We start from the raw sequence: 22,897 nt of genomic DNA, 5'->3' as shown, positions 1-22,897 counted from the left end.
GGGGTTCTTGCTCCACAGCTGCCTGGCTCCTCTCCTGCCTCACCCTGCCCTCTGCAGCTCACTGGCTGAGGGCAGCAGCCTGTGAAGGTTATGTTAGTGGCTCCCTCATTCCCTGAGGGAACTACAGAAGCCACCATCGCTGACCCGTCACCTCCCCTCGAGATTCCACCATATGGAAATGTAAACTAGTACAACCACTATGGAAAACAGTGTGAAAAATTTTTAAAGAACTAAAAGTAAATCTACCATTTGATCCACCAATCCTACTCCTGGGTATCTGCCCAGAGAAAGAGAAGTTATTGTACAAAAAAGATACTTGCACATGCATGCTTATAGCAGCATGATTTGCAATTGCAAAAATATAGAACCAGCCCAAATGCCCACCAATTAACAAGTGGATAAAGAAAATGTTATGTATATATATATGCACACACACACACACACACACACACCATGGAATACTACTCAGCCATAAAAAGCAATGAAATATGGCATTTGCAGCAACCTGGGTGGAATTGGAGACCATTATTCTAAGTGAAGTCACTCAGGAATGGAAAACCAAACATCATATGTTCTCACTCATAAGTGGGAGCTAAGCTATGAGGGCGCGAAGGCGTAAGAATGATACAAAGGACTTAGGAGACTTGGGGGAAAGAGTGGGAGGAGAGTGAGGGATAAAAGACTACACACTGGGGACAGTGTACACTGCTCGGGTGATGGTGCACCAAAATCTCAGAAATCACCACTAAAGAACTTATTCATGTAACCAAACACCACCTGTTTCCCAAAAACCTATTGAAAATTTTAAAAAATCCACCATATTTAGGAATCACCAGTGTAATGACCAGTCCATCTTCCTACCTGTGGCTCCCTCTGGAAGGCCCAGGAGGGCTGGATGGGAGGGGCAGTGAGGACCCAATAGTGTCAGCAGAGATGTGGCTGATACCTTTGCAAAGGTGGCCAGAGGGAAGCCTTACTCTCCAGAGACTCCAGTGCAGGGCCCTCATCAGCTCCCAATCCTGGGGTTTTTGCAGTCCCCGCAACCCCCCGCCTTCTGAGTCATCGTTCAAACCCACCAGCCCTTCTGACAGAGCTGGAAACAGGCACCAAGCCCTCCAGGAAGCTATTTTTAGGGTTCATCTGTTCTTTTTTATTTCTTCTCTGGATTCTATATTCTCTCACCCCCAGATTTAAAGGACCTAAAGATTCTGGAAATCATTCATTATACCCCCAGCTCACAAGCTGTGGCTTCTCCCTAACCTTCCCTGTACCACTCCCTCTTTCTTTCTTCCTCTCCGCCCTCACCCCTCTGGTTCTCCAGCTCCACAGGCAGCAGAGAAAGCAGGCTCTTTGTCTGACATCATCTTTCACTCCCTGGCCTGCTAAGAGTTACTCACTCAGGCAATCCCTGCTCCACCAGAGGAGACTGTCCAATTGCCAAGCAACCCACTGCTGGCCAATCACAGAGCTTGGAGGTGATGTCATGGCAAGAGCGAGCAGTGGTGCTGATGTTGAGAGAAGCCCAGGGTACCACTAATTGAGGGAGTGAGGAAGAGAGCAGCTCGCTTCTAACTGGACTGCACGTAAGTAGAAATAAAATGCAACTAATTTGAGGCTTTTCAGGCAAAAGAAAAAACAAGACAGCAGCTACAGTGGGGAGAAGCGAGGGGCCTAGCACCTATTGTGTCACCTTTGGTTTTACTCAATCATTTAAACTTTGTCAGATCTTGGGGGAAAGGGGGTGAGGCAAAAAGAATGGCGCTCGGCCAAGGGGTGAGGGTGGGCTCCCGGTGCCACTTTTATTCCAGAGCTCAGGAGAGGCAGGATGGGTGGGAATTGTCAGATGCTACGGTGAGTTATTTCTGCATAAAAATGTTTTGTTGCTTAAGGAGAAAGGTTTTGTGCCGAGTCTGGCTGCCCCTGCAGCTGGCTGTGACCTGAAGATCCCTTTCAAGTGGGAAGCTCTCCTGTGTTTTTACCTTCTCTTCCTCAGACACAGCTTTTCTTGTCTCCCATTCCTGTTTTGGTCACCCATCTTTTCCTTCGGCTCTATGCACGGGTTACTTTTTTCTCTTGGTTCTAAGGATGCAATGAGATCATCACCTCCTCTTGGCCCCGCCCCACCCTGAGGTCAGCCTAATCCTACCTGGCCAGAGGTGGCTGGCTCCAAAGCTGAAAACTGCAGACACCCAGAACTGCCACGCCCTGGTCCTTGACTGGGGCCCTGGCCAGCCCCCCTCCTTATTCAGCCCACCACGCTCGCCAGGAGTTTAGGCATCATTCATTTCTCATCCTGGGACCCAGGGTTTTGATGTCCAGTGGCCAGCTGTCCCCACTTGGCGGTGCCGTCTTTATTTCTCCAAGGAAGACACAATCAGGTGTGGTGGAGTCTTGTCCTGAACGTGAGCAGGTCTCCAGAATGCTGTGTGTGTGTGTGTGTGTGTGTGTGTGTGTGTGTGTGTGTGTGTGTGTATGGGGGTGGGAGGGAGAGGTCAGGAATGTTAAGGCGCCCTTGTCTGAATACCCTGGGAAGGGATACCCCTGTCTCAAAACCAAGATAATACAAGGTGGGATGGCCAGAGGTGGCCTGCTGAGGCTCGAGGGATGGGTGGGAGGTTGAGAGGGAATATGAGGGAATCTGTCTCAACCTGAGGCTGAGCCCCCGCCTCCCAGGGGGAGGAAACCTCTCCCACAGGCGGGTGCTAGGGGAATGAGATCATCCTTCAGATGAGGAAATAATCATAGTGCTGGAGCAGTAAGAAGGCAGAGGGGAAAAGGTCTGATCAGCAGCTCCACCGAAGGAAGCCAGAGTCTCCCAGCAATGTTGCCCTAGTCTCTGGCTCACCCCAACCCTCCACTTTGCTGCTAGGAGCTGTACTTTCACCCCTCTTGGAAACCACTGAGCACCTGTCAGCTGGTCCCAGCCCTCCTGGCATTCTCAGCTCCACCCAGGCCACACCTGGAACAGCTCTGGAGTGAGCAGTATCTGCAAGTGCTAGATGGGTCTACCACAGAGCACGCTGCCCTGTAGGGAGTGAGTTCCCTATAACTGAAGGCATTCAAGCAGAAGTTGCGTGGCTACCCAGCAGGGAGGCTTTGGAGGAGATTTTTGCATTATGTTAGGGATTGGTCTAGGTTAGTGTTTTAACTGAAGGCTGAGACCCATTAGTACATTGTGAAATCAATTTATGGATTGTAAATGGTATTTTGTTTTAATAAAATGAAACAAGAGTAGAAAATAATTAGAGCACATCTCATGTAATGGGATAATTAATGCTTCCTATGCTGTCTTTAGTTACATATCAGTTATGTGTATATTTGTGTGTACAAATGTACATATATGTCTGTATCCGTAATCATATATGTGTGTATATGTCCATATCATGACAAATACATACTGGATCATAATATAAAATGTAGCACCTTTTGTGGGTTTCAGTCAAAAAAGTTTGAGAAACATTACGTTAAGTGACCTCTAATTACCTCTCCTAACCCTAAGACTACAAGCCTATGAAAAACTCCCAATAGATAGTCAACCTTTTTTTCAAATTTTTAACTGTGGTAAATACACATGACATGAAATTTGCCATTCTATTTTTAAGTGTACAAATCAGTAGTATTAAGATTTACATTGTTGCGCATCCAATCTTCAGAACTCTTTTCATCTTGCAAAACTGAAACTCCATACCCATGAAACTAACTTCCCATTCTCCTGTGCCCCAGCCCCTGGAAAATCCCATCCTACATTCTTGCTCTATAAATTTAACTCCTCTAGGTACCTCAGATAAGTGGAATCATACAGTACTTGTCTTTTTATGATTGGCTTATTTCGCTGAGTGTAATGTCCTCAAGGCTCATCCATGTTGTACACTGTGTCCCTATTCCCAGGTAAAAAATAAGTGCATTTAAGTTGCAATTAAATCTAAATTTTTTTTTTTATGGGAAGCTGTCCTTCCTTAGTGAGTTATTTCATTCTAAAGGACCTATCAAGGATAGAGAAGTTTGGTCTATATTGTCCTTAGTGGCCAGGTTGTCGACTAGAGGTGGAGGGATGGTGGAAGTGTCCTGCATTTTTGCTTGGATGGCTGCTTAATAGCTAGATTTCACTTTGGTTCAATAAAAGAAACCCAAAGTCCAAGTGGCTATCTTCTTTTACTGGACTAGGCCATTTTAACCACATTTTTCCTGTAGGGGGATGTGGGCTGATTGATAACTTTTAAAATAGAGCAACAAAGATTGACAAACTGAGGTTCAGAGAATAGGGTACTTGAGCAGGAAAAAGGAACATGGGGCAAAGAAATTAGGAAAGTAAGAGAGAGAGAAAGAAACGAAGAGAATTGTGTCTATATTAAACCAACTGTATAGAAGGATTGGAAAAATTCAGATATTTTGTGTTCTTGCTTTTAAATAATAGGATATTTAAGTATCAAGATCATAATCAAAGAAAGGCTTAATTTTTCAAGAACCCTTCAGATTGTCTCCCCTGCCCCCTCTGATATCTTTATATTATTTCATACTTACCTGGAGATTCTCATTTGGAAACGTAGAGTTCCCGGAGATTTTGAAGCCACGGATGGGGAGAAATTAAACTGCTTTTGTGGGAGGAGGGATAGAAATTTTGGGGAATTATACAACATGTAAAGCGTAATTTTTGTAATGCCACTTAGGGAACCAATCCGTTTTTTTTAAGCTTGAGAAATAAACATGCATCATGTATAATTTGGTTTGCTTATTAAATTAGCATTTGCTATATCCAGAGATGTGACAGCCTGGGAAAGGTTGCCTTTTCTGTTTTTCTTTAGGGAGGGACGTATACCAAAAATTCTTCCCTGCCATTTAAAAATTGTTTTTTTTTTTCTAGAGTTTTACATCTCTAGTCCCTCTAGGAAGACAAATGAATACATGCACACCTGCGCCCTTCCCACCTACATATGCATGCACACACATGAACCCCCACATCTGAACACTCCCACTCCATCCCCTACACACACATGAGTGCTCCCACCCCACCCCACCCCCTACACACACGTGAGTGCTCCTCCATCCCCTACACACACGTGAGTGCTCCCACTCCATCCCCTACACACACATGTGAGTGCTCCCACCCCACCCCCTACACACACATGTGAGTGCTCCCACTCCATCCCCCACACACACATGAACCCCCACATCTGAACACTCCCACCCCACCCCCTACACATACATGTGAGTGCTCCCACTCCATCCCCTACACACACATAGGCATACCTATCCCTCCCCACCGAAGCCCAAAGCTTGCTGGCCTTTCCATCAATTAAAACTGAGAGCTGCCTGTCCACTGCCCTAGGGTCCTGCTGTCAGAGGCGGGTGGTGGGAGGCAGGAGAACAGAACAGATCAGAAAAGGCGGGAGCCTAGGGCTGGTTGGCCTGATTCATGACGGGCGTTAGGCAACTCGAGAGTTTGGATAACAAACTGGAGAATATGAATCCAGAGAAAGGAGCTGAGCGTGGATCTAGGATGAAAGACCCAGAGTGGGAGGATGAGCAGAGTGTCAGTGGACCATGTGGGAGTCTATGCCTAGACAGCCAGACTAGAGGGAGAAAAGTTCACACTGAGTATGCAGAAAGAGTTGGACAGGGGATAGCACCTTTCAGGCAGGCTCTGTCTGCCCACAACACAAACACAATTCAACTATTGATCCTGGAGAGGGTTGTCTAGCATCTGCACCTGCCATCAAACCAGATGCGCAAGGACTTAAGAAACATACCATGGGCCAGGCACAGTGGCTCACACCTGTAACCCCAACACTTTGGGAGGCTGAGGTGGCGAATCACTTGAGGTCAGGAATTGAAGACCAGCCTGGCCAATATGGTGAAATTTCATCTCTGCTGCAAATGCAAAAATTAGCCAGGCATGGTGGTGCACGCATGTAATTCCAGCTCCTCGGGAGGCTGAGGCAGGAGAATGACTTGAACCCGGTAGGCGGAGGTTGCAGTGAGCCAAGATTGCACCACTGAACTCCACCCTGGGTGACAGAGCAAGACTCTGTCTCAAAAAAAAAAAAAAAATACCTTTTTGAAAAACAATTACTCCAAGAAGTACTCTAGCTAACCAAAAAAATTATCAAATTAAAGAAATCAAATACAAAAAAACACCACATGGTATCAATGTTGGTCATAAGCAAAGAAAACACCAGAATTTAGAGCCATTGTCTAGTTATAATTGGCATATTTATAAAGCTAAATGCAAATGTCAAACATCTTGAGGCTAGGGGATGTGTTTGTAAGATCATCACTGTATCCCTAGTGCTTTGCATAATGCACATAGTAGATCCTCAATAAATATTTGTTGAATGAATAATGTAAGAAAGAACTCAATAACGATAATCCAGAACTGAAAATCCTGATCATTCTGACAAAACCAGGTTTGTACAGAGCGGTTTGTTGCTAAACCTCTCATCTCACACAAATAAAATCATTAGATACTCCTTTATTCTTAATGTAGTGAAATATAGACATAAAAGATTTTAACATAAAGCTAAAATTAAAAGTAATATGTAAAATTTACAAAGCATTGGAGAACGAAAGAACAAAGAAAACAAGAGCAATATTGCAAAAGATAAGGAATTTCTGTCAGTGCAGTTGAATGTGGGCCAGAAGCTTGGCTCTCTTCTCTCTGAAATCTCAGGCAAGGCACTTCTTGGGCTCCCTGTCTCCTCCTCAGAGGTAGGAATGGAAACTCTAGAGAGCTCCATGGCTCCTACTAACTCTGAGACTGCAGAATGGGCAGAGAGCTTGACCTCTGGGAATTTCTACAAGTTTCATTGCTTGTCCCCTGCTGATATGAAAATGAGTTAATTTAGTACACACACACACACACACACACACACACACACACACACACACACATATGTATGTATGTATTTTTTTGAGATGAAGTCTCACTCTGTCAACCAGGCTGAAGTGCAGTGGCATGATCTTAGCTCACTGCAACCTCCGCCTCCTGTGTTCAAATGATTCTCCTGCTGCAGCCTCCCAAGTAGCTGGGACTGAGACTACAGGCATGCACCACCCGGCTGGGCTAGTTTTTGTATTTTTAGTAGAGATGGGGTTTCATCATGTTGGCCAGGCTGGTCTCGAACTCCTGACCTCATGATTTGCCTGCCTCGGCCTCCCAAAGTGTTGGGATTACAAGCATGAGCCATCGCACCCGGCTGCTTCTGCATATATTAAATTGGAAAAGAAAATTGCCCAGAAAATCCCATCATTGTGGATTATTTAGGGATGTCACTTTTCCGGCTTAATTTTCCTTCTCTGACTTGCCTCTTGACATAGCTGTTGGTGCGAAGAAGGACTTCTCAGATTCAGGCCTTCAGAGTTCTGCTTTTGTCATAGGTGCTTATTTCCTAGAAGCCTAAGCCCGTTGGGCACCCTCTGGGAGTTGCCCTTGTCCAGGTCCCCATCATCTCTTCCTCTTGATGCTGTTGGAAGCAAGAGCCTAAGAGGTGATTAAACGATGCCAGTTTCCCCAGACCTGGTGAATCACACACTGTTCTGTTTTGCCCAGTTTCCCTCCATAGGTCTCACTGGTTCTTTCTTGGTCTGCGCTGTAATTCCCACTCCTTCTCTCTTTATGGTAAGGTCCACATTATCGCCGAAGACCATGCTGAGGCCCGCAGAGCATCTGCAGAGCCTCCAAAGGCTCCAGTGGCTCTAGATACCCATCCAGGGACCTGTTTTACTTTTCCACCAACAAAAACTCCCGTGGTTATTTTAGGATCTAGCAGAGGGCTTGGCACGTAATTAAATACTCAATAAATATTGTAGAAAGAATGAAAACCACATTCATGAAAAAATAATTTATCTCCTTTTGATTTTAAACCCAAAGAAGACACATGGCTGCCAATCAGAGCCTTTTGATCAGCATGAGATAACCAGGGCCACTGTTCTGAGCTGACATGATTCCATCCCAAAGCAAATAAATGTGGCATTTAGATAGCTTATGCAGCTAATTTTGGGTAAATATATAACCTCAACTGGATTTTGAAGAAGATTGGCAATAGGGCACAGACTTAAAGAACCACCTTCCTGTACTGCTTGTGGTTAGAGGATCTTAGTCAGAATTCATTGCCCCCACGACCATGAGGTATTCATCCTGATTCTTGGCCAGAGTTTCTAGATTTGTCTTCTGAAACCCCTGCCAGGTACAACTCTATTCAAGCCACTGGGACATGCATTATCTGCTTATCCCTCAAAAATAGGACAGATGGAATTTGACACATCCTGCAAGCATTCTTGGGGCATTTCTTACAGTGACCAATAAAATGCTTGTTCACTCTGTCGTATGGGCAGTCAGAGGCACTAAGAGGTCAGGCATACACCCAGTAGGTGGCCACGTGTCATCTGAGAACTTGGTGCTTTTCTGTTTGTCCCCTGGACATCAGCTGAATTACAGAAAGCCTGGAAGTGTGGGCTGCATGAAAGTGCCCTGCTGGGGTCTCCCTTCTATGTATCCATCTTCTCATTCAAAGCTGCTCTGGTGACCATGTGGGCTGTCCGCTCGCATCCAGGATGGTGTTTGGGGGCAGAGAAGGAATAAGTATAAAGGAGAAGGGCATTGACACTGGAATCCATCCCATCTCTGCCAGGAGTTCTCTGTGTGACCTCAGAATCTTTGGTCCCCAGGAAGGAGGCTATTGGCATTTTGGAAGGGACAGTTGTTTATTGTGTGGAACTGATGTATACAATGCAAGACGTTTAGACTCCCCAGCCCCTGCCCACTAAATGCCTGTAGCATCCTCAGTCTCATGACCATTGAAAAGTCCCATGTAGTTCCCGGGAGTGAGACTGCACTGAGTTGAGAACCATGGGCTTGTGATTGCCTGTTCTCTCCATCTCTGACATTCAAATATTCTGGGTGAAATCGAGGGCTCTGATCTCTTCACTTTAACCACCTTCTTCTCCCCACTGTCCCACCATGAGATCTCTCCTCAGTCAACAGCCTACAACTTCACTCTCAGCCATGTCTGCCTCCAGTCAAAACTTACTCATTCCGTGTTTCCTTATGGCTGGCTCTGTGCTTGGGGGGGTTATCACCCACTGATTTATTTCTTAACAATTATGCTAATGGTTCAAGCCATCAACAAAAAGCTCTGGTTCCTTGCTTTTCTGTACAGACTCTTAGATGCTGGTGCTGGGGGAAATGTATGGATCAGTTTGTAAATGGAAAAATAGTGCTGGGTGAGATGTGAAAACTTCAGAGTGGAACTCAATCTAGCAGGTCCAACCCACACTTTGTACCCAGACTGCTGCTATTTGGCTTCCAGCCTATGCCTCCTAATTTTTCCCCAAACGAATGCTGCCAGATGAATCTTTTTACACTCTCAGCAGAACCTAAAGACAGAGAGGCTTTCCAATGAAACACATGAGGACTCAAATCCCAGCTCTGCCCCTACATACCTGTGTGATGGTATAATTTACTTAACCGCTGAAATTCAATGTCCTCATTCCCAAAGAACCTAATAGAAAAATGAGATAACAGCTGTGCTTTTCCTGCCCAAGAATGGTAGTTGTTATTATTGCTATTATTATCAACATCACTGTTCCCTTCTCCCTTCATTCAAAAGATGTTGGTGGCTTCCTACTGGGTGGGAGATAAAGCACAAAGTCCTTCGCTGGTCCAGAGGTCTCTGCAATCTTCCAGTTCCTATTCTAGCATTCTGTCCCACTGCACCCTGCATGCAGCCCAGTGGGCCTCCTGTGTTCCTGAGTAAACCCAATCCACATCCCCGGCACACAGTCAGGTTCAAAGTCATTGCAAGGTGATAGGCAATGCAGAACCTCAATTGCATAGTAACCTCATCACAGCCTCAGTCTCTCTTATGGCCTCAGGATGAGGCCACACTCAAACCTTTGCCATCTGAAGATTTAGCAGAGGGCTTGGCACAGAATTTACTAAATAAATAAATAAATAAATTGAGTCCTCTCTCCACCTGCTCCACTGGATCAATCCCTGCCAGCACAGGGGCTCAGCTGCCCAGGGAGACCTTGGCTCTTGACCAACCAGTTTGTGTCCATCAGAAGTGCTTGACAGTGACCACCAGGCAGGAGCTGGAGGGCCTGCCATCCTGAGCTCCAGCTCTGGTTCTGGATATTGGCTGAATGACTGCCACATTGACCTTCCGTGTGGGGCTCCTTTGATCTTTGTTGCTGCTGGGTGCAATGAATTTCCTGGTCTTCCTTAGGGGCAATTGAAGGGCTAGGATTGGCTTTCACCTAACAGAAAACACATAAGGAGCCTCTGAGGGATGGGGATGGAGGTTTGCTTCTGCACTGGGTTTTGCCTTACATCGCTCTGCTGGCTGACGTCTTGGATAGAATCTCCCATTGAGGATTTGCACTCCTTGCCTCATGCTTCCTATGGCCTCTATTATCTCTTCATCTTCATCATGCCCACCCGAATCCCTGGCACTCTGTGTGCTCTGACCTTGGGCATAACACCCTTACTGTCCTTCTTTGACAGTTTCAGGAGACGTTTGGTGGCCCTCACTCCATTGCAGGCTGTATTTTGCTGTGGCATGATAACATGACCACGGCCATTTAACAAACTCCACAAGCCAACCTAGCATCACACAAGCAGGCCAGGTGCTGGGGAGGCACATGTGACCGGCCCCACTGGGCACAGATGCCACAGGTTATTAGTGATAAAGTTGGGTTTCCTGCCATGACTGGCGCCACCCAGTGGCAAAGACTCCTTTCATCGCTGTGCCCTCTGCTTTCCACCTTTTTATCTTCTGTGTCCTTTCTCAGAATGTCCCCTGGGCATATCTTTTGGATCTTGAGTGCAACAGAAATGATGTGACTGTTGGCATGAGGATTTATAAGGGCCCCATGGACCCACAGGCACAAGTATATAGGTCATCTTTTTTTTTTTTTTTTTTTTTTTTTTTGAGACAAAGTCTCGTTCTCTTGCCCAGGCTGGAGTTCAGTGGCGCGATCTCGGCCCACTGCAACCTTCGCCTGCCAGGCTCAAGTGATTCTCCTGCTTCAGCTTCCCTAGTAGGTGAGATTACAGGCATGTGCCACCATGCCTGACTAATTTTTGTATTTTTAGTAGAGATGGGGTTTCACCATGTTGGCCAGGCTGGTCTCAAACTCCTGACCTCAAAGTGATTGCCCACCTCAGCCTCCCAAAGTGCTGGGATTACAGGCATGAGGCACCACACTTGGCAACATAGATCATCTTCAGGAACAAATCAGCCCATGTATGAATGCTGGTACCTGAGGTGAAAAAAACCATGGGTTTGAGCCCTGGCTTTGTTACTTCCTGAGGATATTAGTTTGCCCGGGGTTACTGCATCACATTACCACTAACCAGGAGGCTGGAAGTTCAGAGCTGAGATGTCAATGGACTGAGCTCTGCTGAAGATTCCAGGGGAGGATCTGTCCTTGTCTCCTGCAGGTTCTGGCGGCCCCAAAAGTTCCTTGGCTTGCGGCTGCCTTACTTCCATCTCTGCCTCCGTCTGCATGTGGCCTTCTCTTTTCTCTCAGTCTCTCTTATAAGGACACTTGCCATTGGGTTTAAGGCTTTCTCAGGCAAGCAGGAATGATCTCTTCTTGAGATCCTTCATTAAGCCCTTTTTTCCAAATAAGCCCCCATTCGCAGGTTGTAGGGGTTAGGATGAGGATGTATGCATGTAGGGGACATTATTTAACCTACTGTACTGAGTGGCCTTGAAAAGGCACTTAGCTTCCCTGAGCCTCGATTTCATTCTCTATAAAATGGGGATAGTAATTCCTACCTTACGAGGCTATTATGAAAATTAAAGTGAGTTTGTCACATAGCAGCTCCTCGGTAAGCACACATTTTTAACACTGAGAGGTCTCCACTGCAAATCCCTTGACCATGACCATGCATACCTCTGCCCACCTCTACAACATCTCGTTTCCTGCCCTGATTTTCCTTTTCTGGCTTTCTGACCTTCTCTGTGTTCCTAAAACTCCTAGCCCATTTCCTTCCATGTAGAACGCGCTTACCACATATTCTAAAGTTAACTCATATCCCCAGGCCAGGCTGGCTTTCTGCGAGTCCTCAGGACCATAGAGGAAGCATTAGTGAGTATCTAGTTCTTCCACTGGTTACAATGGAAGAGCTTACAAGTCGAGAGACCTGGAGACTAGACCCAGCTCTGCACCCTTAGAGCTGTGTGACCTCAGGCAAGCGTCTTAACTTCTCCGAACCCCAGGTTCTTCATCTGAAAGCAAAGCTGATGATGCCTGTCTTGTCAGCCTAAGCCAGCTTCATGCAAAGTTAGACTAGGATAATGTGGTGGACGCCGAGTGCCCCCTGAGCACAGGGTCCTATCATCATTTCTAGCTCTGGCTGGGGGCACATTCCATGACTCCAACTGCCTGCTTCTACTCCGTCTGCCTTCTTTCTCAGGCATCCCTCTCTGCCTCCCCTCCACCTATTCGGGCTTCCACTTCTGATCCTTTCCCCAGGTAGAAGTCCAAGGCCACTGCCTCTCTGGCAAGGGCTTACTCACTCTGCCAGTGACTTGTCAGTCAGCCCGGCCATGAGCAGAGACTGTGGGATGGGGTGTCATGACCAGGGAAGTCACATGCAGGCACCAGGCCTGCCTCTCTGTTCAGGGACTCACTGGTGCCGTCAGGATCCGCTTAGTTCTGCAGAGAGAAGACCCATTGTGCTGCAATGACAGGGGCCTCTGGCTCCAAAGCACAACAACAAGAACAAGGAGAACAAAGCACTTTAAGTCCAGCTGGACCTCGGTTCAAATGGGCACTCTAACTTGCTAGCCGCATCGCCCTGAGCAGGCACATAAACCCTCTGAGCCTCAAGTTTCCTCATCCGCACATGGAAACAACAGTCCTTACTTGCAGGGCCAGAGGTAATGGCTCTGAAACAGGCATGTGGCACCTGATAGCTGTCCTGATGCAAAAGACAGGGCAAAGAGACTAACATTTATTCAGCGCTTCCTGTCTGCTGGATGCTATGCATGGGTTTTTCTCATTTAATTTGTACAGCTCTGCGCAGGATTAAGATGGAGAAAGAGACTAGCGAGAGCTGGTAAGAGAGGTGATGCTTGTATTTGACCCCACACTGGTCTAGCCCTAAAGCCAGAGCTGAGTTCACTGCCCCATTGCCTCCTCCTGCCAGTCCCCAGCCAGCACAGAAAGGCAAGGGGCTTGAAGAGGGTCTCAGAATCTCTTTGGCTGGCGAGGATGCAGGCAGTGAGCCTGCTGGCTCTCGCCACCCTCCCCTGGCACAGTGACCACAGAGGGTGACCAAGGATCAAATGGTCCTGAGGATGGCCACTCACTGCTGGCTGCTCCTCACTCTCTTGGTAGTAGCCTTCCTGGGCTCCCATCACCTCCACCCCTCTGATCCTCCCAGATCTGCTCCTTCCCTGACTCTCCTGTTTTGTCTCCTGACCCGCCCCCTCTTCTTCCCACTTTCTGGTCTAGCGTCAACCAGCTTGACCTGATCCCATGGACACTGAATGACGTTCTCACCCTGACCTTTGGCCGTGATGTTCCCTTGCAGAATGCCCTCCTGCCAGCTCCTGTCTGATTCTAACTCATCCTTCAAGGCACCGCTCAGGTGCTACCGACACCAGGGACCCCTCCCAGGTCCCTCCCCTGGCTCATGCTGGGGGTGTGGAGCCCTATCTCTGTGTCCCACAGCAATTCCTCATGCTGATTTCTGGTGGTGTGCTGGCTGGCCCTGTGATGATGACATGATTCCTTAATGTTTTTCTTTCCTGTGTCCCGGGTTGTCTTAAATAGAGTCAAACACAGCTTAGGTCAGTCGTCTTGGGAAAGGGCAGGTGAGAGTGTCTGAAGAGGCCAGTTAACATCCTATGTCCAATTCCCTCTCATCCCATATCAGAATTGGCCCAAAGACTTCTGGGGCGTGTGTGGGGAGAAGTTCAGGACACACAGTTATTTTATGAATGCCTCCCTGCTGATTATGCAGGAGGATTTGCCTCTCACCCTAACCCTTGAATTGGGCCAGATTCTTGAGCTATGGAGGGAGAGAGATGAGCACCCCTTGATCCATACGTTTTTGGGAAACCCATGCTTGCATGCGCTGGGGGGCTTGAGACTGGAAAGCCAATTATGAAGTATCATTAGTGCATGGAATCTGAGCTTGTTTAGCATCATGTGGGAGGGAGGTCAGGGTGGGGGACCCCCAGGGAGAGTTGGTTGGGAGAGGGCCTGGAGGAAGAGCAAATGAGGTACCCCTGAGATTTCCTCCCCAGTGTATAAAGACCTTTCTTATGAGAATAACCTGTCTAATCCATCGATGATAAAATCCTGTCCTCCCCTTTTCTCAGGTTGGTGACAGCATCCCGAGCTGGTGACAGACCCCCTCTGTAACTTTCAGCTAGATTCAGCCACCAGATCCCAGAAACATGACCCTTGCTGGTAGGTACAAAAACCATGTGTGATGGGGCATAGGCTATTCCCCCTGCCCTCACCCAACATGGACTCACAGAAGCAGGGAAGCACACAGCTGGCAGGAAGCACATGGGGTGTTGGGGGGGGTGCAGGTAGTGATGGGAGGCTTGGGGGCGTGCAGGCAGTGGCAGGAGGCACACCACTGCCTGTCACCACAGGCGACAAGTTGAGCAAGTGGTAGGGGGTGTGTCACAGCTGAGATTTTCTTCCTTTTGCTCATATGTATAAGCGTTTTTTTTTTTAAGTTTTTATGATGCCTACGTATTATTTTTTGCAGTTACACATATTTTCAAATCTGTAAAAGGAAGCCAGGTGTAGTGGCATATGCCTATAGTCCCCAATATCAGGGGTCTGAGGCACAAGGATCGCTTGAGCCCAGGAGTTTGAGTCCAGCCTGGGCAACATATTGAGACCCTCATCTCAACAAAAAATTGTACAAGGAAATGAGGATGGGGGAAACACCTGCACTGTGCTGGGGGTCAGCTAAGGGCTGCAGCCTGAGCAGCCAGCCACACGGGCCCCAAGGTGGTGAGGGGAGGGACTTTCAGGAGCCAGGGCAGCTCTGGCCCCTGACATCCCAAAGACAGATAGACTAGAGGGTGGCAGGGATATGCTCCAGCTTTTGGGGACACCAGCGACCCCTAGGCTCTGTGCACTGTGTTGGGAAGGTCAGAGAAGGCTCACAGCCTGACCTTATGAGGGGCAGACCAGAGGGATGGTGGTGAGGGGCAGACCAGAGGGATGGTGGTGAGGACCATCCCCTCCTATCCAGCTCCTTAACCCTGCAGGCCAGCGCTGCCAGGTATTTGGAGTAGAATGGAGTGTGGGTCTCCTGTGTCCTGGAGAAAAAGAATCGGAATGTCCTGGGGCAGATGTTGGGGGATGGAGAGCTGAGGCACTGGTGCTTGGGACCTTTCCATGAGCGCATTTTGCTTTCTGGTCTGGAAGGGGAGGAGACATACTGTGGAGAAGGATCTGATGCTCTGGAAGGCTTAGGTTTCCATAGGAGACAGGAGTGGGTTCGAATCCCACACAGGGATCCTGAACAGCACAGCTCAGGGCAAAAGCCCTGGATCCCCAGCCTTGGCGTGTGTCTTCGTGGTTTGAGTGCCTTTGTGGAACCCTGGGCTGCTCAGAGCCCCAGACCCGCGGGCACGCTGGCTTCTGAGGCTAGGCGAGGCGCCATCCTCACCTGACTGGGTATTTCCGCAGCCTACAAAGAGAAGATGAAGGAGCTCCCGCTGGTGTCCTTGTTCTGTTCCTGCTTCCTGGCCGATCCCCTGAATAAGTCGTCCTACAAATATGAAGGTCAGTGAAGGCTCAGCCAGGAAAATGAGGGGCGGGGGGCCCTGTGTCCTGTCCTCATGGGTCCTGCACCCCGACCCCAGCTCAGTGAATCTGTCCTCCGGAGACACAGTTTCCTTCCCAGTGCCGATGAAATCACAGCGGGTGAGCCTGAGGGTCTGAGCTGCAGTGGTGCAGCCTGGGCACTAGGGGGAGGCCATGAAGGTCTGCATCAGGCGCCCCCAGAGTGCACTCGATCTTGTCACCTCTGTGCATGCATCCAGCAAATCGAGACTGGGGGGGGGTATGCAAAGGTGAGCGAGACAGGATTCTGCCTGTGGGGAACATCTAGACCAGAAGAGAAGATGAGACGATGTGAGTCAGTTTCCAGGTCAACAGGTCTCCTCTGGGAAGGGTAGAGAATGCTCTGGGAGAGTCCAGAGGTGGGAAGAGGAGGTTCTGTGGCAGCCATGCTGTGTGGGGCCTGTAGTCGGGACAGCCCCAAGACACCAGCAGGGAGCACTGGGTGGCCACGTCCTCACCAGGGGTGCTCGGGGACCAGGTCACCTCCTAATGTCCTGGTTAGAAGCAGGGATGGGTTTGGTTTGGTCTGGCACCAAGGAACAGGCATGCTCGGATGACCTGAGGTTGTTTTTTCTGTCTAGGCTTGTGTGGGAGACAGTGTAGGAGGAAGGATGAAAGCCAGCGGAAAGACAGTGCTGACTGGAGAGAAAGAAGAGCGCAGGGTAGGAGGGAGGCAGCGGAGGGATTCCGCAGGCCAAGCGTCAGATGGGCAGCGGCCGGGGGTGGGCGGGGGCTGAAATGCACCCCGGCCTGTCACCACAGACGATAAATTGAGCAGCTCAGCAGTCAGAGGAGGCTGGTGGGGGAAGCAAAGGCAAAAGCTGCCAGTGTCGTAGGAAATCACATTGCCTGGGGCCCCCTATTCTTGGGGGCTGAAGCCTCACTGTTGCTACAAACTCCTTCAGCCCCGTCAGAGGCCATCGCCCTTAGGTACTGGGGTGCAGGACTGAGCCAGACCCCAGTCTCCAGCTTGCTTGGGGCCCCAGCTCTCCCACTCCCGTGTGCATGTGCCGCGTGCTTGCTGGGTGCCTGTGCATTCTTCAGGACGTGAGCAGCCCCTTCTCTACCCTCTGTAGCAGACACGGTGGACCTGAATTGGTGTGTCATTTCCGACATGGAAGTCATCGAGCTGAACAAATGCACCTCGGGCCAGTCCTTTGAAGTCATCCTGAAGCCACCCTCCTTTGATGGGGTGCCCGAGTTCAACGCCTCCCTGCCCAGGCGGCGAGACCCATCCCTGGAAGAGATCCAGAAGAAACTAGAAGCGGCTGAGGAGCGAAGGAAGGTAAATGCTGCCCTTTCCTTCTTTCCTCCCTCTCAGCATACAGGGGAGGCAGGTGGAGAAGACAGGTGGTGGACCTGAGCTGGGGGTAAGCTCATCACCAATCCGCAATATTTAGGGAGCATCTCCCGAGTGTGTGGTGGAGAATGAGGCACCATTGAGGGAAATAAAGAACTCAACACCCTTGGGAGGCCGAGGCGGGCGGATCACGAGGTCAGGAGATCGAGACCACGGTGAAACCCTGTCTCTACTAAAAATGCAAAAAAAAATTAGCTGGGCGTGGTGGCGGGCACCTGTAGTCCCAGCTACTCGGGAGGCTGAGGCAGGAGAATGGCGAGAACCTGGGAGGCGGAGCTTGCAGTGAGCTGAGATTGTGCCACTGCATTCCAGCCTGGGCAAGAGAGCGAGACTCTGTCTCAAAAAAAAAAGAACTAAACACCCTTGGCCTCTCGCAGCTCACAGTTTAGTTAGGGGGATAGGACATTGCACTACGTTCCTCCAAGAGGTGGCCCTATATGCACGGTGGCAAAAATAAGACTGACAAATACTAAGGATTTAGGGAAAGGCTAGGGAATTAAGAAAAGAGCTTCTTCGTTGGAGGAGGGAGAGAAGATCATGGTGTAATGCATCTCAAGGCCCGGGATGTCTTCTGTGGATTCTCATGGCTTGATTCTGATGCCATCTTCTACGTGTAACTTTTCTTCATCTTTCAAAAAAAAATAATCCCCTATCGTGAATTCCTTCAGTGTATCCTGTCTACACCTTAGGGCATATGTCTACACTAGTCTGGATTTTAGTGATTTATATATGTCTTATCTCTGTGAGACTTTTTTTTACCCCAAGCTGTTAGAGCAGTGCCTGGCACATAGCATAAGGTCATTTGGTGTTTGTGAATGAATGAATGAATGAATGAATGACGGCAATGAGCAAAAGGGCCATGAAGGTATTTAGGAAAAGGCTGGGAAAAAACAATCAAAGAATGTGGAAGGCTCTGAAAGTGGCGGGGAGAATTTAGGAATTGTCCTTGCTTCCTGCTAATGGGCTGGGGACCAGGCCCAGGGAGGCGAGTGTTCTGAGTGTACAGCTTTTCAGCCACGATGGTGAAAATAAACCCGGGCACACTCACTGTGAAGGGCCTCCTTCTGCCTTTATGCTTCCCCAGTACCAGGAAGCGGAGCTCCTGAAACACCTAGCAGAGAAACGGGAACATGAGAGAGAGGTGATCCAAAAAGCCATTGAGGAAAACAACAACTTCATCAAGATGGCTAAGGAAAAACTGGCCCAGAAGATGGAATCCAACAAGGAGAACAGGGAGGCCCACCTCGCCGCCATGTTGGAACGGCTGCAAGAGAAGGTGAGGGGTCCCTGGCTAGAGAGGAGGTTCCTGGGACACGCTGTTTTCCTTCTACAGCAAGTATGAGGGGACCTACTGATCATCTCAGGGAGGAGGCAGCCTTGGGCAAAAATCAGGATCTTTTTCTTAGGCAGGATCCTTAGAGAGTTCTGAAGGATGATCAGGGAAGTCAGAGGCAAGAAACAGGAACCAGACTCAGGGTTTCCTTGGGGGATATTCTGCACAGTTACACAATTAAAATCCTTCATTGCCTTAGGGAGGGTATATGTCTGATTTTCTAGAAGAAGCCTGTCTAATACAAACGAGTAGAGATAGACAAGCAGGTATGCATTCCTAGCTTCATCCCTGAATGGACTGATTTGATGGAAGGAAAGATGCTTTCTTGAGCTCTTGGCTCTAAGTCACGGGTATGATGAGCTGAGATTCCCACTGAACAGGAAACATGATTCTCTCTAAACCTCTTGACACAGACCCAGTGAGTCACAGGTCTTTCCAATATGTTGCCTTTTGTCAATAAATGGAACGGTGTCACCTAAATATGAGAAACATGAGGCCGGGGTTGGTTCTGTGTGTCAGCAGAATACCGGCCCGTTCTGCTGAGAACACGCTGCCCTAATTTCCTGAGTCCCAAGGCCGCCCCAGTTTCTCCTGCAGCTCCTGGGAGAGCTCCAGCTCTGTGTTTTATTTCCAGGAACCGCCTGCTGCGCGGTGACTCCCGGGACCTGATCGGTGGCCTCGTCCCATGGTGAGCAGCGTGGTCCCCGCTCCTTCCTGCCCATCCACCTAGAGTCTCAGGCCCTTGGCAACAGGTCCTAGAAGGATCTGGTTTCTTCATGAGGTGTCTGAATGTTGCATAGGCCCTGGAGCTGGCCAGCACAAGGCAGCCCCTGTGCTCTGAAGCACCAGCCTGCAAAGCTTGGCAGGGCCTCCACCAAGCGTCACATGGGAGGGAGGTGATCTGGGTCGGCCCTCAGGCTTCTCCAGTTATGGAGGGATGACTTGGAGCAAACTCTTAACAAAAACCTGGGGTTGGGCTAAGATGGGCATGGCCCTGAGGCCAGACTCAAAACAAATCACTGAGGCTCGACCCAGGATATAGCACTTGAGAGACTCTTTGCAAAATACTTTCATTTCCTCTTGACATTATCCTCACAACAAGTCCCTGAGGCAAGCTGGACAGGTGTTATCTTTATTTTGCAGATGAGAAAAATATGTCAACAAAGGTCAAATGACTTGCCCAGGGTCACAAAACTAATAAGCAGTGGAGCTAGGACTAGCAGCCAGCTCTTTGGCTCCAAGTCCAAGTGGTTCAGGGAGACTAGCCAGTGATTGTCCTGCCAGCCTGTTGTCATCAAGAGAGACTTTGGAGGCCAAGGAAAGCAATTGCAGAACCTAGGGCTCTGCCCAGTGAGCTCACCCAAGAATGGAGGTAGATTTAGAGGCAGAGAGACTGGAAAGGTCCATATTGTAGAGTGATGGCTGTGGAGGTCGGGTAGACTCAAAGAGGTATGATGTCAAAGCAGACATTTGAGGGGGCAGCATCCCTTTGGGACATCGGCCCCTACTCCCCTTTACCCGCTGGTGGAGGCAGGAGGTTGGGTGAGAGTTGGGTGTATGTTTTCTGCCCTGTCCACCTGTGCACCAGGCCAGGGATACCTTCAACAGTGCCTGACATGCCAGTGTTTGTGTGGGTCACTGACCCCATGTACCAGACTTGCTTGGTATAAAATTCAAAAATACAGATACTTGGATCCTTCCCCAGAACACTAACCCTGGCTGTCTAGGGATGGTGCTTCCTAGGTCATGCTGATACGTACCAAAGTTTGGGAACCCCTGCCCTGCGCACACCACTCCTCACTCCTAGGCCACAGAAAGTCCTAGGGTGGCTGCAGGGACAGATTTGTAGTTTATAGTTTATCCTGAAAACCTGGATGCCTCGGTGAGTCTACTTCAGGATGATTCTGTCATCTGGATGTGACAGTGCCAGGCTCTGGGAGGGACAACATTTGTTGAGTGCTTGCCATGTGTAAGGCACCATAGTAGAAGAGAAGATGTGGTCCCTGCCCACAGGAAAGTCACCGTCTAATAGAGAACCCAGCAATCTGCACAGTGAGCAGGTGAACACTAAACATCACAGAACTTGAGGGGCAAAAGACCCCCTGTCTATGCCATTCTCTTTAAAGATCAGAGGACTGAGGCCTGGTTGGAGAAGTGAGCCAGCCAAGATCCTCCCGCAGATGGGCCTTGGAAGGCAGATACTGTCTTTTGGCTACACTACCCCGTGAAATAAAAGAAGGTTCTCTTATGATAGGTGTAAGAAAGTCCACTTTTTGGAGTTGGGCAACATTTTCAAAATTATTCTGTCGATTTGCACTTTAAGACTCCACACCTGGGCACAGGGGCTCACATCTGTAATCCCAGCACTTTGGGAGACAGAGATGGGAGGGTCTTTTGAGGCCAGGAGTTAGAGAACAGCCTGGGCAACATAGCAAGATCCCGTCTCTATTTTTGTTTAAATAATAACAAAGGAAAATCAAAGAGTCCTCATCTTTCACCAAGATGGTTAAGGCAATTCTCGCACAGGAGATGGATGATAACTAGAAGCAGTAGGCAGGTGCATGTGATTTGTAGGGGATGCTTGCAGTGAGGCCTGTCTGTTCTGCCTGCTCCTCTGGCACAAACTACCCCCAGCAGCTCCTTATATTAAGTCAAGCCATACGATCTAATCCAAACCACAGAATGGCCAGGTGAGGGAGGGAGAGGCTGGGGGGGCCCAGGGTCACTGTAAGGTGGGCCCCTGCCACAGTTTGACACCCACAGAACCCTGAGCTCACTGGGGCAGCACCAGTAGGCTCACCCCATGCCTCCTGCCAGCCTTACCTGCCACCTTCTGCCCCTCTCGGGACACCTTCGCAGACACAGCTCTTCACTGCCTGTGGTGGCCACTCTTTGCTTTTGGTTCTCTTGCCCCTTGGCCTCCCTTTTTGTCCCTGGGCAGCCTTGTGTGACCTGCCCTTTTCCCTCCCTTCCTTTCCAGGACAAGCACGCCGAGGAGGTGCGGAAAAACAAGGAGCTGAAGGAAGAGGCCTCCAGGTAAAGCCCAGAGGCCAAAGAACTTTCCAGGTCAGCCGGACAGCTCCAGCAGCTCCACGTTCCAGGCAGTCTCGCCCGCCGGCTGCGCTCCCAGCACTGGGGTTTGGGGGGAGGGGGGTGGCCAAGGGGCGTTTCCTCTGCTTTTGGTGTTTGTACATGTTAAGAATTGACCAGTGAAGCCATCCTATTTGTTTCCGGGGAACAATGACGGGGTGGGAGAGGGGAGAGGAGAGAGTTTGGGAAAGGGAGATGGAGAAGAACTCAAGGACGTTGCAATCCTGCCCGGCGCAGATCAGATTTTCACATCTCTATCTGGACATTGAGCCTCCAGGCACCATGTTGAGGAGAGATGAAAACCAGGGCAGTAGAACTTCAGGGTGAAGGACAGAGTCCTGTGTGGGGCAGCGGCTGCAGGGCGCACCAGAGAACACAGCCAGAGGGGGTGTGAAGACCAGAGGTGTTGCTTCCGCCCTGCAGCAGGTGGGATGAGGTCTGTGTGTGTGTGTGAACCATCATTTTTTGATCATCATGACCAATGAAACATTGACTCCAAGTGTCCAGTTCTTTATTTCCCAAATGTGTCCTTTGGGTAATTGTTAAAAAGTTCTCGAAACCTGGCTTTCATCCATCTGATGGCACATGCCCCTTTGCTTCCTTAATTTTGCCATTCAAGCATCTGGAGCCTGGGTGAGGTGGGTTGAATCATGCCAGCCTTTGGCATAATTGAAAGGTTTTCTCTTCTGTTTTTTTAAAATCCCTTTGGTGGGCTAATCTTTATTGGATAGCATGCACTAAATTGATGAGAAAAGAAATTCAATCTTCCTTTCAATGAACTGACATCCTAATATGGTCCCCAAGATGCATTGTAAGAAGGAAGTTGTCTTAGTCACAACTGTTCAGACTGCTATAACAAAATACCTTAGACTAAGTAATTGATAACAGAAATTGATTGCTCACAGTTTTGGAGGCTGGGAATTCCAATATCAAGGCACCAGCAGATTCAGTGTCTGGTGAGGGCTTGCCATCTGCTTCAAAGATGATGCCTTTTTGCTGCATCCTCACATGGCAGAAGGCAAGGGCAAAAGGACTTCCTCAAGCCTTTTCTTTAAGGCACTAATCCCATTCATGAAGGTGGAGTCCTCATGATCTCACCTCTTAAGGCCCTATCTCTTAATTCTGTAGTGTTGGGATTAGGGTTCAACCTGTGAATTGGGGTAGACAGCAACATTCACACCATAGCAGAAGTCCTCCATGCCTTGGGGGTTTGAGATTCTAGGTAGATTAGAAAATGCAAGCAAGGAAATAAAGTGTTTGCTAGTAGAAGGCAAAGGAGGCATCCA

General features: G+C 49.0%; 2 protein-coding genes across 5 annotated transcripts in view; both read left to right on the top strand.

Annotated features, from left to right (window-relative positions):
- The window catches only part of TRIM35 (tripartite motif containing 35), a 52,665-nt gene extending 51,269 nt beyond the window's left edge, over positions 1–1,396 (top strand). The window contains exon 8 of the transcript XR_004031306.1: positions 1,322–1,396. The gene's annotated coding sequence lies outside the window, so the exon portion shown is untranslated. The remainder of the gene's footprint in view (positions 1–1,321) is intronic.
- Positions 1,397–1,483: 87 nt separating this feature from the next.
- STMN4 (stathmin 4) lies at positions 1,484–22,110 on the top strand. Of its 4 annotated transcripts, XM_003272903.3 has the most exons (8): positions 1,484–1,583; positions 14,337–14,427; positions 15,673–15,768; positions 16,410–16,490; positions 16,905–17,113; positions 18,273–18,464; positions 19,156–19,209; positions 21,502–22,105. In XM_003272903.3, exons 2-7 carry the CDS (start codon positions 14,415–14,417, stop codon positions 19,174–19,176), a joined length of 612 nt encoding a protein of 203 aa, XP_003272951.1. In that variant the 5' UTR covers positions 1,484–1,583; positions 14,337–14,414; the 3' UTR covers positions 19,177–19,209; positions 21,502–22,105. The 4 variants fall into 4 exon arrangements, with proteins under 4 accessions (XP_003272951.1, XP_003272950.1, XP_030672865.1 ...); XM_003272902.3 differs by lacking the exon at positions 19,156–19,209 and having other exon boundaries at positions 1,485–1,583; positions 21,502–22,110; XM_030817005.1 differs by lacking the exon at positions 16,410–16,490 and having other exon boundaries at positions 1,485–1,583.
- Positions 22,111–22,897: the final 787 nt, after the last annotated feature.

This window comes from Nomascus leucogenys, chromosome 8, assembly GCF_006542625.1.
Source record: "Nomascus leucogenys isolate Asia chromosome 8, Asia_NLE_v1, whole genome shotgun sequence".
In the NCBI taxonomy this organism is placed as follows: domain Eukaryota; kingdom Metazoa; phylum Chordata; class Mammalia; order Primates; family Hylobatidae; genus Nomascus; species Nomascus leucogenys.
This window is presented reverse-complemented; position numbering and strand designations above follow the sequence as displayed.

What these genes read in the sequence shown, in the direction of transcription:
- STMN4 (XM_003272902.3), top strand. An exon ending in GTCGTCCTACAAATATGAAG is followed by an intron (nt 15,769 to 16,409) that starts GTCAGTGAAGGC and finishes TTTTCTGTCTAG; the next exon opens with GCTTGTGTGGGAGACAGTGT. An exon ending in GAGAGAAAGAAGAGCGCAGG is followed by an intron (nt 16,491 to 16,904) that starts GTAGGAGGGAGG and finishes TACCCTCTGTAG; the next exon opens with CAGACACGGTGGACCTGAAT.